Source organism: Neodiprion virginianus, chromosome 5, assembly GCF_021901495.1.
Source record: "Neodiprion virginianus isolate iyNeoVirg1 chromosome 5, iyNeoVirg1.1, whole genome shotgun sequence".
Taxonomy (NCBI): Eukaryota; Metazoa; Arthropoda; class Insecta; order Hymenoptera; family Diprionidae; genus Neodiprion; species Neodiprion virginianus.
Window position 1 is genome coordinate 9565025 of NC_060881.1, and position 17194 is coordinate 9582218.

The 17194-nt window shown below is 35.6% G+C and overlaps 2 protein-coding genes across 3 annotated transcripts in view; both read right to left on the reverse strand.

The window, feature by feature from the left end:
- LOC124304784 (leupaxin) overlaps window positions 1–11421 on the reverse strand; it is a 48230-nt gene extending 36809 nt beyond the window's left edge. Inside the window, exon 1 of one of the 2 annotated variants that reach the window (XM_046763424.1) lies at window positions 11287–11421. In XM_046763424.1, coding sequence (XP_046619380.1) covers window positions 11287–11299 — 13 coding nt within the window. In that variant the 5' untranslated portion in view covers window positions 11300–11421. Of the gene's footprint in view, window positions 1–6297; window positions 6782–11286 lie in introns of those variants that run through there. The other variant, XM_046763422.1, reaches the window with a different exon arrangement.
- Window positions 11422–12006: 585 nt separating this feature from the next.
- LOC124304785 (RING-type E3 ubiquitin-protein ligase PPIL2) lies at window positions 12007–16406 on the reverse strand. Its single transcript, XM_046763427.1, has 9 exons — window positions 16264–16406; window positions 15189–15555; window positions 14635–14800; window positions 14030–14178; window positions 13686–13809; window positions 13452–13600; window positions 13218–13369; window positions 12786–13124; window positions 12007–12302 (listed from the first exon to the last, which is right to left on the reverse strand). The coding sequence occupies exons 1-9, from the start codon at window positions 16293–16295 to the stop codon at window positions 12215–12217; spliced, it is 1566 nt and encodes a 521-aa protein (XP_046619383.1). The 5' UTR covers window positions 16296–16406; the 3' UTR covers window positions 12007–12214.
- Window positions 16407–17194: the final 788 nt, after the last annotated feature.

Sequence of the window (17194 nt, forward strand, 5' to 3'; positions counted from 1 at the left end):
AGGTTTTCCGGAAGGTAAAACACAATATTTCTCTGACATTTTTCCAGTGCTAGTAAGTTACTAGATCCTAAATCATACATATATAGTAAAATGCCTTAAGCTTTCGGCTAACTTGTTTTCGGTCCGAAACAAAATGCGACTTCTATTCTATACGAATTACGCGACAACGAATCCCATTTTTTCAGATTAGATGCATCGCCATCAGTCATTAGAAGATAACGCGTATAGAATTGAGCTCAAATTTTGTTTTGGACCGAAACAAGTTAGCCGGAAAGTTAAGGAATTTATGCATTTTACTGTACATTCGATTCAAATTCAATTCGAATTGAAAAAAATTCTTACCTTCGGAGTAATTAAAGACAACGAGGAGGGCTGTAACGACGATTTGGTTAGAAGCATAATCGCATACCGGACGACGCAATGATATTGATAAAAAAACGAAAATGTCGGTAAACGACAGCTGTATAGGACCACCCACTACTGTAACGTACAAAAAAGTTAGTTTAAGCTATTTTTTTCCCCTACGAAAAAAGTAAATTTTTCATCTCAAAAAATCATTTCTATTTCCAATTTATGAAAACTGATACTTGCAGTTTATTCCACGAACAGAAAAAAAAAAATTCCCTAACAATTCCACGTTTTCCACGATCCCTTTTAAATTCCCTAAGATTTCCAGGTATTCCACGTTTTTTCAGATGTGTGACCACCCTGAAGTTGGAACTGAAAACGAGACGGTAAATTACGTCGTTATAATAAACGGAACTGTGGTAAATGGTTTTACATTCCCACATGTAGGTCCTGTATAAATTAATACAGTAAAGTCAGCTTACATAATGCGTATTTAATGAAAGCGTGGGTGTCGACAGATTAATTTGCCCATTTCGTGTTGGCGGTATGGAACAATTGGCACCAATTGCACATTAACGCGCGTAAAGTCTGAGGCCTGTTATAAACGAACGATAAAACATCCTTTGCAGCGGAATGCAGTCGCGAGCGCACAATATAGAGAGTGATTATCTAACGGTCGAATGCAAGTTGTTTGTCAGGGCGACCAACCGTCATGAACGTAACCTCTAAAATTTTGACAGTTGTCGCTGGCAGTTGTGCTCAATACCAACAATTTTTAAAAGTTTTGAGGTTATAAACATCGCAGCGACCCGTTATCCGAATTTATGACGGTTGGTCACCCTGACAAACAACTGCTCTCGAATTTTAACGCATGCGCATTATATTGCAGCAGACGACGGACTATTCAGCCGACGGATAATCACTCTGTACAGATTTACTATGTTAAATTGGCATGAGTTGATGACTTACAGAATAGCTGAAAATAAAAACGCATATGTGACGCGTTAAAAAATGTCACTATATCATAATAAGAAGTATCTGTCAGGAAGAAACATTACGAAGATAAGAGTTCCTTAATTTGAAGTATTTTTTTTTTTCCTTTGCGTTTCGTTGGGCTAAGAGCTTCTCGAATGATCCGGTATTTATACCAGCTTTTCCTCCATAAATATTTCCGTTTCACGTTAAGAACGTTCATTATACTTGGCGTTAATGGTACCTGCACGCCTGCATTATTATCGACTCTGAAGAACTAGAAAAAAACAAAAGACCAACGGAAAATGGAAAGAAAAGCACGACTGTAAGTAGGAACGCTGCTTGAACGTGCGGCAACCGATGATTATTATTTCCGGGAAGGGCTTCTAATCAGGGATGCACAAAATCGAAGCATAATTAACGAACTTCATCCAGCTCATATTTTTCACCACAAAAACTGAGTACACCGATTTTCACACCATCATAATTATCAAATTTCTTCCAAATTTCTTTACAAATACAACACGTATAAGTTCAATTTTTGTTTCCCGATTGTATAATTTTTAATTAATTATCATATAATACTGTTTTACAGTCGAGTATAATATAAGTATAAGTAATATATTACCTAATTTTCTTTTTTTTTTTATTTTGTCCTAAGAATATTTAAATTTTTTACGTGTGTTTCTCGGTGTAAAACGAATAGAGTTTGTGCATCCCTGCTATGTTGGCAGTGGACGGTTTAAATCAACACACGAGCTATACGTAGTGTGCGCGTAGACTAGGTATTTTATTTAACGTTCGAACGAACACCGAAGTAAATAAAGAAGAATAGAAATAACAAGAAGATGAAGAAGACAAAGGGGGGGGGGATAAGGAAACAAATGAATTTTACGAACTTAATCAACTCACGGCCAAGAATACATTCGTTGAGAAGATATTGCAGCTATCGTTCGTCATCTCAATTTCGACGGTTAAATTCAGTTTTCAAGCACCTTAAAAGTTCTAGTTGCTATTTTTTCCTTCGCCATTTCGTTGGATTGCAGTAATTTCTTGCTTTTGTGCCTGCAGTTCTATTTAATCAGACATATCGTTTGTAAGAAATTTGAAAGAACACCTTGTATAAACGTACATTGTTACAGACTTCTTTTGTATTCTTCAAATCATCTTATGCTTGACTGTAAAAGACGTTCATATTTTTTTCAAGTTTTGTCTATCGACCTATGCGATAAGCATATTAATTCAGGGGGGAGAGGCAACTGTGAATTAGAAATAGACTTCTAAGCGAACAACGGTTTCAGAAGAATGCCCGAAAAAGTAAAAATGCATTTCAGACTCACTATTTACAATGAATGTCGAGTGAGGTTAAAATTGTAATTCATAATTCTTATACATCTTCACAAAGATTTCAATACAATTCGACACATTTTCTAAGTCACTGACTATGACACCCTGTGAATTAATTACCTGCTTATTAGTTTCATCGCTGCTCTCGTATGACAAATTATATATCGATGGGTCCAGGTAAACTAAGCACATACCATTTTCAAATATCCAATGTGACATATAAAAATGTTTCAGCAACCATTCATAGTAAAATGTCTTCCACTTCTAATTGTTTTAACGTTTTTTTGTTTCGGAAATAGCTTGAAAACAGTAAGATGGAAAAATCGGCCCACCCCGGATCCAAGCTTGAAAATTTTTATATCTGACACAGGATTTTTCAGAATTTTTTCAAATTTTTAATTTAGGTCAGTCGATACAATCGTTTCTAAAAATTGTAGAAACTTTAAATTTAGTGGGAAAAAAAACAAATTGAGTACCTTTCAAAGTAAGAACAATCATAGAAAAAATAGCGCGCCAAATCTAAGAGGTCAAGGTTAAAACCCAGGTCGAATTGGCGTGGAATGCCCCATATACATACATACACGTAACTGCAGTCCTGATGCCAGAATTGTACGAGGACGTTAACCCTGCACATTGGATCACGTCATTATAGGTAACAACACGTGTTGTGAATGGTACACAACGTTCCGACAACTATATGTACGGAGAATTCCATGCAAAGCCAAGAAACGTCTGAACCTCGTCATTTCTGATTTTGTTGAAAAAAATTTCTGCCATTTGTCCCAACTCTGGATCAGTAGCCTCAATCATTTACAGATTTTTTATTCAACTGGTGTATTATTTATAAATATTAAGAGTGATCTTGAAAAGAGCCTATTGCAAATTCTCAAAAGACTCATCACAATTTTCCGAATCTCGTGTAAAATTTACATTTATCTACTTTTTTTTGTAATAAATATAAATCGTGAACGAAAATTTCATGTACAGAAGACGAAATAGGGGATAAAAACTTGACGTTCGCAAATTGCGACAGATGAAAAAAATTAGAACGTTTGGTAAATTGGAACAACAACTTTATGTAACAAAACAATCGAATAATTATAAAATATTCATGTCAAAATAAAAAAATTGTACAATTTAGAAAAAAAAAAAAAAAAAGGAAGAAAAATACGAAGAATTATCATAGTTCGATCATTTCAAATTTACAAGTAAACATATAAAAACGCAAGTAAAATGAAACAACCTTAATCTATATAAACGATTGATATGAAACATTTTAAAAATAGAATGGATAGTAAATTTTAGTTCAAAGACGATTTATAAAAATTTTGACAAAGAAACCAAAAAAACTCGAGATTTCTCTGAAAGGTTGTTTTTTTTTTCTCCGCAGTCTCTCTTCCTTTTGAGCGACGAATAAAGCAAAACTTTTCATCACTTTTTGTACGGTTATCAATTTATTTATTTTTTTTCTCATCGATAGAAGTTGACGCGTGAAGCATCAGAAGAAGAAAGTTTGTAAGATTGATCGTCAGAAGTTAGATTGACTCTGAGTGATCGTCGCAATGAGGGCTGCGCTACGTATTTCGTAGCTGACTAATTGATCTTCTTTTTCTTCTTCCTCTGCTTCTTCTATTCTCGTTGCAGTGATATACACATACACACAGTGACTATAAATGGTATGTGGAGTGGTCATTTTATATTCACCGAAGCTATTTATCATACGAATTAGCCACGACCTCATCTGGAGAGACTGATCGTCTATTATAATAGATGCGTACAATTATTAATACGCATGATAGAATCGTGACGTAACGTGTAATCTCTGCAGTATTTATTCAGGCAATGTGCAGATATGTACGTGAATGTACTTATACTTTCAGTTCTTTTATTCTAACGGTTCTCGAACATTGTGTAATAAAAACAGTTATAACTATTATTAACCGGATAGTTGATTTGAAAAAATGCACACGTAACGATGAACGTATCTTCGAGAAAATTTCAATGCAGATAAAACGACTGTCGGTAAACAATTTTTTTAAATTTTCATTTGTAAAAAATTTCCGACGAATCACGGTGAAGCGTATTGATTGCGAGCGACGAGATTTCAATTTTTCTTTACAACGAAACGAACATGCTTGATAAGTCCCACGGGATAAACGAGTGATTTTTCCTTGCTAGTACAATTGTAATAAATGCAGAGTATTATACCTACAAATAAATTTCATTCAAATATTTAACATGTCAGGATTATACTCGAGATTATGCATTGAAATGAAGATATTAACGCGTTATGGCAAACTATGTAAACACGTGTGAATATTGCCGTATAAGTTGAATGGAACCAGTGAAATGAAGAAAATCACATCTTACGTCAGACCATTTTTACCGAACACGCGTCTTTTTCTTCTACGGAATCGGATCTTCACGTCGCAAACTTTACGACGCGTAGTAAATAGATATATACGTGTATTCCAAAGGCGACAATAATAATGCATTGTCGTTCATTCAAAACTAGCTCTATTCTCGACCGACGGAGACTCTATTTCCAGGGTCTTTCAACATATCATATTCCTGTCCACGTGTATTCATATATTTCACGAAAGCTGCATTTCCTTGTAGCTTTGAACGTAGTAAAAAAATACGAGTAAACATACTTTTTTTTTTTTTTTAAATAAAGACATTTACGTAGGCGATATATAATACATGTAGGTAAAATTAAACTTGTCATTTTTATTCTCTTATATACACAAATGTTGGCCGACTGCCAACGGGCTTCTGCTTTAGACTTCCTGAATATCAAATTAGACTATATAACAGTCGTAACTTGTACACAAGGGTGAACATACCGCGGGGTTAATTACCGCAAGCACCGTATTTTATTTTACTGTGTATAAGGATCGATCACTTTTCCTTTTTCTTCAAACTTAACACTCAATCGAATGCCCAAAATTATCATCGGATGTTAAAAATCTTCCTGATCTGTTCGTGACAATTGTACGTAGCTATAGTTTCAATGTTGCAAACATGGCATTTGATGATTCGAGATTCAGTAGAAATGAACTGAAATTTAGATATTTTTCCATTTAGAAAGTTTTCGAATTTTCTCACGAATCGGGTTCTCTGATATCTGACCGATGAGAATTACAAACCTGACAAACAGTAAGAGTATCCATTGAAATCATTCTTATGAACCGCAATAATTTAGTTTCGAGGTAAACGAGACGAGCAGGTGCTTGCGAAATAGCCAAAATCATTGGAATCTTAAAGGATGCTGCTTACTTATTGCTAGTATGACATTCAATCCACATTGTTCATCCACTTCCAAAAACGAAGGAAGCTGGTGGAACGATTTCGGGAGAACAGTTTCAAGATGAATGTTGAAAGTATTTGAAACAAGGAAACATTGCGATCTCTATATCGAGTAGAACATCACATCGATCCGTCTTGCAAATAATTCGCGATGATTAAATGATACCCTGCACATTTGTATTTTCATAGTTATTTTCACAATAGGTTTCAAGTAAAATCGAACATCTTTATATCGCACCAGCGGACACATCGGGATATTCATGCAGCACAATTGAGAGGAAGAGCCAATACAATGTAAACTGAGAACAATGAACGACTTACATCCTGGTGAGGATCCATTTTTTACCGTGATGCGATACGGTTGATAAGTAGCACCCGGTTCCACCTTGCCGTACATCGATCGATCCATGGCCATTATCGGACGATAATATGCGTGTGAAATGACAGAGTCAAAAGCACACAACGCTTGTGATTATCCAGCACACTTTATGAACACCACGAACGCCAATCACTCGTACACTTTATTTCACTATTCAGCTGCACACGCTTTTCGAAAACTGATAAACTGGTTTAAAGTCGTCAAAATATCCGGATAGCGCTGCCGTCGGAGGTCCTGGACTCAAACTTTCGGGACAAGGATCAATCAATAAGACATTCTACTCTTGGCGATCGCATTTTGCCGTAAATGGAAAGTGACGATGAAGGAATTGGACTGTCTGGAGAAAGGATTCTCGCTTTGGGAGTGACGCGGTGTCTTCAGCTTCTTCTGTCTAACTTCCAAAGCTTCTCCTCGCGGAATTGGATAGGAAGGATGAGAAGAGCTAGAAGAAGAGTCCGCGTAGGCATGACCAGGTATATTTCAGGCCTACCATCACCCTGTAGCAGATTCCCGCCAATGGTCCAACCCAACGCACGTTGCACCGTGTCACTGGCTACTAGGTATCTCTACTAAAAATACAATCCTTGGCACGTTTGCTACTACGTCCGATGAACGAACGAAACGAACGAAACGAACGAACGAAACGATGGACAAACGAACGGTTTGAGGACTGTCTAGGAATGATAATGCGGAGCTATATATGTATATACTGTTCGTGTTGTTCGGGGTTAGCATGTTACGGTTCTTCATCATTAGCTTCACGTCTCGTTTTGTAGATCGGCGAGCGGATCGATCCGAAAAATGGATCGGCGTGGAGTCGAGGATCGCAATGCTTCTCCTGAAGCTCACGCGACTACGGCCAATGATGATGCCGATGCAGTTCGAGGGGTGGAACTCGTGTCCTGCATGCGGGGCGAGGTTGAAATTCGGAATTTGAAAAATTCGAAAAGTGTGAAAATGAGAAAATTTAAAAATCTTAAACATCGATATTCTGAAGATTGAAGGTTTTCAGTTTCGTGAATTTCTGGCGTTGTGAAATTTCACCACTTTGATCCGTCTTTGTTTTGGATTTTCGACATTTTTACGTTCGGAATCCTGGGCATTCTGATTTTCGGTTACTCTGATTTTTTACACCCACTCGTTGAGCAAAATTACGCTGTACGAGTATATTTTAATTTTCGGAACTTTTCAAATTTGGAACTTCAAAAACGCCCATATGCGGGTAAGATTTCATAAAAAAAATGTACAGGTCCAAGTAAACTGCGAAATTCCCGAAATATATTTACCGAAAATAAAAATAATTTAGAGAATAATTTACCAAAAATTATCGAATTGAAATATATTATTCAAATATCTAGTTTCATTTGCCTATATTTAGCGATTGTTTTTTGCAAGCTGATAAAAAAAAATTATGGTCGGGCTCTTGATAGAAATTTTAGAAAAAGATTTTACTCACTCAAATAATGACCATCTACAATTTCTCATGAAAATTAGTTTGTTGTAAGATCATACGCTTTTCTCTCTCGGAAAACAAACATTGCCGATGTTCATTTCTCGTTTCTAGAGCGGATATACTAAAATGTCGTGTATTGGACTAAAATATTGAACCTTTATTCGATTGCGCAGTCCATATATAGTCGATGAAAATATGTACTAAACGGAATAAAAGGATTCCGCGAAGCTCTATTACAAGGCAATTATGTAAATGAAAAAAGTACTTTTTGTTTTCAACGTGCGTATGTTTTATATTATCTCTATATACGTATTTAAGTGTACTGTATAATAACCTACAGGATTGATATTATCCACTCTATCATGATAAGAGATGTGAAATTCGCCTATACGTCGAAAAATAAAAATCGATTGTTTTGCGATACATTACATGCAAAAAATCGCGAAAAAAAAACAATATCTATACACATATGGGTGGATGAGGTGTATCAGCCTCCGTTCGTTATTGGTTTTTAGGTTTTGGTACATGCGTTAAAAAAGATTGGTAACACCGGTAGGTGATATTCGTGATCGGTTGTTAAGCTTCCGTTTTATGAAGCTGAAGTTGGTAACGTCATTGTAATGGTTCATGTTTCGGATAAAATTATCTCACAATTTCAGGAATATCTGAGATACAGAAAATTTTAATAAGGATATGTATATATATATATATTTTTTGGAAATTTGGATACTTCAAAGTCACTATGAAATTGCAAAATAGTGATTTTTCTCCTCTATATTTCGTTGCGTTAACGTTACTGACTTCAGTCTCTTTCTATTTTTCCCCTATTAAAGATCTCGAGGTGTGAAAGACCGGCGTTTAACATCCCGTGACGAAAAAAATACATCGGTAAGTACATAGGCAGTTCTTCTAACGAATCGGAAACGGTGAAAACTAGGCACGTACGAGTGTATAATTACGTAAAAGTACAATATCGATGCAACTGGTTGATTTTAAAACTGCACACTGCACGTGTTAGGATTTCGGATGCCATGCACGGAAAATAAAGAATAAAGAAATTATTGTGGTATAATCGCCGTTTACGTAACAGAAACTTAAGAGACATTTGGCGTTTTCTCTTGCTTCTCTTCACGTTTTACCGCGGAGATATAAATACACGGCGATGCATCGAATACAATGTGATAAATCAAAATATCTGCAATTTAAAGTATCTCACGTCCTTGACAATGACTTTGCAAAACAGCAAATCAAGCGATTTTAACGTAACGGGCAAGAATATGAGATTGCACAAGTAAGCATTGATTATAATCACGATGTGACAAAATTGATACCATATTTTCTGTGTTGGAAAAAAAGCATTCCAATTTATGGAACTGAAAGGATATATAAACGGAAAAATTTAAACCACCGCGTCTGGAAAATATATCACTGAAGACACCGAACTAAAGCAATAACGAAGAACTGAAACGAAAATAAGAAAATCCAATCAAGCTGAAGAACGAAGAACGGGCGACGGCAAGAGAAACTTGGTTGAACAACTAAAATTGTTACTTCATGGTTAATGGGGCTTGGATTCCTGGATCGATTTTGTCCTAGATTTCACCGTGAGAGTCCGTTTATCATTTTTAAATATATATATACCTACATAATCGAAACAGTTCGGGATAAGGTACAGATAAGGCGCATATAGCCGTGAAAGTATGCGCCGCAGCTATAATGGATTGATTAAAACTTTCAAATTTTAACGATCGGTCAAACGGGTTATATGTGTGCGTCGTCGATGAAAAGTTGTTTAAAATAAAAAGTAAAAACAATCGGATGATACGATTTGAACCTCGCGACGTTATCGACGGTCACTAATTACGTCACGCTAACATTTTCATGTTTATACGCACAAGTACTCGTCGGATTTAAAGATCACGCGCGATTGACAGCTAGCTTCAGAGAAGTCGGGATAAGACTGACGCGAGACCCGCGATGCCATGACCACCCAGATAATAGTTAAGCACTTGATTCCCCCCCCCCCCCCCCCCCCCGCGCGATGATATTTCGTTTGTGTACGTACATACATACACATTAGGTGCGTGTGTCATGTCAGAACGTCCTCGCGTTCGAAAACGATTCTCCTAGCAGGTGGGATACCTCTGCGCGTCCATGGGTATGTATGTTATACACATGTCGAATAAATCATCACGCATGTTTTCATGCCGATCGAGACGCCGAGGAGGCGTTTCGCGATTGTCACTTGTCATCTGTTATTTTCTCATTTACGATGCATCACCTGCGAATGACTAATTTTGTTTATTGCGAATTCCTCAAATTCGCATTGTCAAAATGATTGCGGCAAATTGTGCGCGTTTCATTATTCCTCATAATAAAACGCCTGCGTTGGGCACTCAGAGTACTGCCGAATCATTGACGGTTATCGAATAATTTGTAAAAACAAATGGGTTGATAAAACAGAAGTCTATAGCATCCCTTGATAAAATGCATCAACTTGCTGTTAGTTTTCGAACCCTGTAAGTCCGATCGTATTTTATTTTTACAGAAAACATCATTCGTGTGTGTAAATAAAAAAATCTTCAACATTTTAATTTGTCTAAAAATCCAAAGTAATAAACTTAAATGCGATTACCATCACGATGTATTTCTATGAAAATTCGCTTTTTCGAAACTTTAGGATTATCTGCAATTTAGTAAATCATAATACAAAAGTGGAAGACTCGTATTTTGGAAATTCAACTCCTTAAAAATTATTCTGATATTGGAATATAGTAATGTTTCTTTCAACGCATTGTTGCAGTAACGTTACTAAGTTCAACCTTATAAATTCAACAAAAATGTCATCAATCATTCATCAGGCTGAAGTTAGTAACGTTAACGTTACGAAAGCTTGTGCTAAAAAATCATATAATTATTGGGAAATTTTAAAATTACTTTCAAGGAGTTGGCTTTTCAAAATTAAAGTATTTTTTGTTTATAATGGTTTACTAAATCTCGGATATTCCTGAAGATGCGAAGTAACGATTTTTCTTAGACATGTATCGTTACAGTAACGCAAGTAACTTCATACTCATAATCATTCCACAAAAATATTTACAGAGCATAGCTTGCTGTAGCTTACATACTCGTTACGTTGAATTATACTCCAGCAATTTCATGAATCGCTGCTGCATGCTCAACACTAGTAACAGTTCGAAAATTCCCGCCGTATTTAACGAGACGAAGACGCATCAATCAAAATGCGCACTGTAAGGCGATAATGGAATATTTGGTTACATTATGCAATATCGTTTGAATTGCAAACGAGAGAATGTACGAACGTATGTAAATGTTCGTTCGTGTTTAAGGTACCTGGTACAGGACGAATGTAATGAACTCTCGCAAAAACAGAACCTGCACACTCCTAAAAATCAGCAAGTGCGACATTTGAGGTTACCTCTGTCACTGTTTATCATTTAAATTAATAAGTACTTACCTAAGTCATCCATAGCTTTGACCAGTTGCCTCGGGAAAATTCCGGGCCACTATTTCACAGGCACTGTTATTAAAAAACTGATTGCAAAAGGCCACAATCCGAAGACGGTACGTCACCGATGACAATATGGAAGGATTTCGATAAGAGACTAGCGGCGAAACATCAAACATGGAGGAGCCCAGCTCTGCCTTTGCCTAATATACATACATAATTGTTTTCTGAGAACGAATTAGTCGACTTATGATACTATTATAGAAAATGATGAATGCCGATTTATTGACGCTTGTATGCGATACATGTATTTTACTTCTCCATCCTGATTTATGTGCTTCATCAATTATTACGTACAATAAAAGCATATCTGATTGTATTTTACCAATTGTAGTTTATAAATTAATTCACCGTAATTGGTATACATTTTTTTTCCATCTTTCAATAATGTAACATGTATAAAACTTGTTTTCAACTATTTCCGTTGGTTATGAAGTGTTTGCAATCAAAAAAAATCCAGACCTCTGACACAGCATATGCAAAGACAGATGACAAAACTGCCTCGAAGCAATCCGAAATACAATACTTCATTTTTGAAAATTTTATTATTTATGAAAATAATCTTCTCGCAAATTTAAAGATGTTACTATGGCCGACAAATATTTTTTGGTGACTATTTTTGATTCAGAAGATTATTTTTGGCTTCAGTTATATTGCAGTGTAACAGACTTAGGCAAGCTAACATAATGGATAAATTTCTAGTATTAGAATAAAGCGTTCAGTTTTTTTTTTTTTTTTTTTTTTAATATTATATTTAGTGAGTTGAAAAAAAATATTTAAAAAATTTGAATATTTTCAACTTTGTGCGCAATATTCAACACTGATAAAACTATACAATTCATGAATATAATTACAATGTATTTTTAAGGATATTCTTTCACCATGCAGAAAAATTTTTAAACGTATAAGATGCATCTTTAATCTTCTTAGGTTTTGGCTCACTGCTCGTGTCTACCTTTTCAGTCCTGCAAAAACCGTACAATTGTAAAGTTCAATAATTACTAGCAAAGATATTTTAATATTATTTGTCAAACGTATTATTTATTATTAGTTATATTAGCATAAGCAAAGAAATTCATTAAATAAAACCGATTGAGAATGATTGTAGGATTTTATAACTCCAGGATATTTTAAGGTTTTCTAAGACTGTTCACCACTATGATTTGATACTGTCAAGAAATTTTAAATTCATATGAAAAATATGTACGATGTGGAATAAGTGAAGTATATTGGGTTAATGATATTATTAGTGATCCCTGCTCTATTGCATATTTTGATTTGGTCGGACAAAAGATGCAAAGAAAACTATTGAAACGTAATGAAAACAATAGAAGTTTCTTAGACTTTTATAATTTCCAATATATATTTTTCTTCTTTTATCAGTCGATAAATAACATTAAATATGTAGATGAGTTCCTGGTTTTTTAAACACATGACAAAATACTTACTTTGTTTGTTCGTCATTGAACTGCACATACTTGCCAACACCACTACGATACACTTTGAGTACATTGCCTCCTTCATTTTTGTTTTTAGATTTTTTATTTGATTCTTCTAGTGCTAATCTTTGGATTTCAGCGGCCCGTTCAGCTGCTAATTGTTCATCAGCTTCCTGAAAAGGATCAACAAAGACTTGGGCACGCTGTACGATTATATCTTCAATCGGCCTGTCTTTGTTATCAACTTCAATTTTTTCAATCGCATTCAGCGTGTCTAACCCTCCAACAATTTTACCAAATACTGTGTGCTTCCGATCTAAATGACGACACGATCGGTAAGTTATGAAACTGTAAAAAAATAAATTTGTTCAAGGTAAATACGTTCGGTGAGTCCAGTGAGTGAAGTACTGAACATTTTGTACTCTTTATCAACAGACTTACAATTGAGATCCATTGGTATTGGGACCAGAATTTGCCATTGACAAAATACCTCGTCCCTGGTGAACTAAATTTGGTTTGAATTCATCTTCGAACGGCTTGCTCCAGATTGACGTCCCGCCGTTGCCAGTGTTTGTGGGATCCCCTCCTTGTATCTGCATCGAAAATGAAGCTCCATACATCAATGCTCGTATTATAACTTGAATTTTGCGATGAATATGCATTGTAAAATCATACCATAAAGTTTCGAATAGACCTGTGCAGTTTGGTGCCGTCGTAATACCCATCTTGACAATGTTTCATAAAGTTTTCACAAGTTTTTGGAACCACATCGCAGTACAACTCCAAATTTAGGGATCCAAAGTTTGTAATGAACCGTACGTAGCCTGAAAATACCGGCGGAAAAATGTTTGCATGAAAATTGCATTAATTGAAAACTACTACAATATATTCATGTGCACTAAAACTTACCTTTTTTTTTTACCCGTTCATATCGTACTAAATCTTCTTCTACAATCGCTGCTTCATGTGTCGTTTCTCTTGGCATTACAGTCGATGTAAAGCCTGCAGCCACAGCTCCCGTAGAATAATGTGCCTGAAGTAACACAACAATGCAGCCATAAGTATGTTTTCGGCCTTTGAAGATATCTACGTGGTCATGTCAGTCATTACAGCTCCGTATACATTGGTTAACAATTCATCACTGTATAAAGACTTCGAGATGAATTTTGGCCAGGTAAACAAGCTGATATATCGAAAGGTACGTAACGTATGCTATGTAATTGACAAAGGATTATCACTGTCTTCTCTCTTACAGCATTGAACTTGTCCGCTTTATCTTTAGTGGACGTATCTTTAGGCTCCACAGGCTTGAATTCTCTATTCAACTCCTCCAATATTTCTCTGGTTTCAGAAGATACAGTTTTTAGTTTAGCATTGGGATCCTTGCGCTCCTTTGTTATCTCTGCAGTACATAAAAATAGTATTTATGAGCATCGTCATAAAATTGGCATATCTAAATGATAAAGTATAGAAACTAGAAGCAAATTCACGTGACAAAAAAATTAATTTATGGTCAATTCTGGATTCCACAAACTGTCTTCCAATTATTTTCTTTTTGAGTTCAATATTAAACACATAAATTCTATTAAGCCTATTCTATTTCTATTTGGTAAATACCTATGTCCTTTAATTATTTTGAACAATTGACGTCTCACTGTACAATAAATTAAATTATTACTGAATACAGCAATGCTCTTAATAGTTTGCTGTAAGATCATAAATGTTACAACCGAAGATACCTAGATCATTTGAGCAGTGCTTTCAGTATGCATCAAGTTTTTTGTTCTTTCCATGCTTTACTTATTTCCCATGAGATGGTGTAATATAGTAAGAATTTTTCCACAAAAGAAAATCAAACCTTCGTCTTCCACTCGCAGATTGTTTTTAATATGATGAAAGGTAGACAAATTGAACTTGTTTGCGTTGCTAGGGTCGTGAATAGTGATTAGATCCTTCCGTTCAAATGGCTGGTCGTTTATCAAGTCCTTCCAATTTCGTGTCTTTATGTTCAACTGCTCAACTGCCTGGAATTAAGAATTCAAGTTACAGACGAAACTTTGCTACCTAGACTAGATAGAACCACATCTGGCAGATATACATTTTTATTTTCATCTCGAACACATTCGTTACGTATTTTGACCTCTTAGGAAGATTTCCAAAAAAAATCTTACAAACGTTTAATGAAATTCTATAATTTTGGTTGATAACAAAATTGCTTAACTTAGATATTTCTTTGAAAATCAGTAACTACAACTTGTCGCAATATTCTCAACTGCTGATGGCGGGCATAAACGGATAATTCGCCACCAGCAACATCTGCAACCGACTAATTGAGATTCTATCACACTCATACCTTCAAATAATATTTACAAAGCATATTGCACTGGAAAAATTCCAGTTAGCCTGACATACCTCATAGGAATAAACATTTCCCGTTGTTTTTACGGCCACAATGTGAGAATGTTTAGTGAATACTTTGAAAAGAACAGGGCAGTGATACTCGCCCTCAGCATTTTTATAGAAATTTAATTTAGTCAAAGATTTGGCATCTAGAGGTTTTCCTGTCACTGGATTATGTTTGAACCTCTTAATATAATCCACGATCGCCTGCAGCTCAAACACATTTCCATCCACATCGCAGTACGGATGTTCAAAGGGTTGCAGGCTCACGCAGCAATGATTGTACGGCAAACGACGGAATGTTGTGTCCTCTGTTGATTCTAATGTTCCCGCTTTCTTGCCACCGTACAATGTTGTCCATTCCGTATAGGTCAGGTACCTAAAGTGAACAATTAGATTTAACTTATTCATGTTGTCATGTAAACCCAATATGATTTTTAAACATTTTACATTTATACTATGTCCTTGATTAATTTGACTACCAAATTAAATATTGATGCTAAGATTGTTAGAATCCCCTAAATAATTCAACAGTTTCAGTATTGACTGAATTCCTGCAAGCATTTATGTAAAGGCTTTCTTGTTTTCTGGAAAACCCGACTTGATATCATTTAAATTGCATTAAATTGCATGCAGGACGAAAGTATTAAAATATACTTGAAAAATTAATAGTCTCCAACTTTATAGTGAAATTTGAATCGGAATTCTTCGGAAGTGTAGATCAAATCCTGCCAGATTTAACTTGATTGTATATTTTGGTAAGAATGTACGGAAAATGAAGTAATACATTTGTAAAAGGTAGATAACTAGAAATTGAATGAAAGTTCATGTTACAGTGAAGGTTTTGTCAATTTTTGCATATTCATCATCTCTGAAATAAATATAATCAAGTGTTCATAACAATGAGACAAGGTCGTCTCATAAGTTAGGCAGTTTAAGTGAACATCGGGATTGTGAGATCATTATTACGATGTTAAACTTTAACATGACCCAAATATTGATTCGACCATAACCTCAAAATTGTGATGGAAGATTATACAACTCACTGCTGATGAAGAAGGTTTTAAAGGGCTTCATCAATACTTACATTTTATCTTTTTGATGCTGTCGCTTCCCCATGGTGATAGTTTCCTTGTTATTCGATCAAAGGGAAAAAGTTTATTATATGTTAACTTGTCAAAATAAAGTCCAATAAACACACGCGTTCGAAGCGCTCTCTACGACTGTGTCACTTGCTGGAAGCAAAGTCACTCTAGGAACGCTAGTGAAGCGCTTCAAAATTTGGGAAGTGTTTCCGGCAGTGATGTTCAATCCTGGCACTCGATGACTTTGAGAATGGATGGTCGGTAACTGGGAATATAGTTTCCCGAATAAATTGAGAAGGAAAATACTGAATATATTTTCCTTCTCATATTTGATCATTTGATAGGAGTAGCGTAAGTGCTGCCAGACTTAAGGTATAAATGTTCAACAGAATTGCCAAAGAAATTAGTTATTATTGGTCAGATACCGACGATTAACAATTTCGCGAACAACACCATCATTTCGGTGTCAAGTGAAACAAAATTGATGTTTAAATTTTTAACGATTTACTTGAAACTGCGGAGCATCCATACTGTCATAGTTTTATGAGCGTGGGCTGTTTTTATAAGCAAAATATGCAAAGTCCGTAAATGGAACCGCCATATTTGAGCACGAAGTAGCGCAGATATTCCCGTCGTAGTAAATTTTCTCCTCAAATTTAATGAATAGCTCGATGCTCGATGATTATATTCTTTCCCAATCAACTCGTTGCGAGAGTAAAAATCGGTTTGATAACTCTCCTAAGGAGTAATTGGAAGAATTGTAGAAAGGGCAAGCTCGGTCGGTCAAGAAGAATCATCAAGCCGCGTGTAAACGACAATAAGCCGTTTGGTTGAGAACATCTGGGCAGCAGCAGTCTTCCGGGGGTCAGTCAGGAGAGGGCGATTCAAATTCTTCCCTTTGTGCGCTTGTGTTTTCTTTGGTTGGTTACAGCA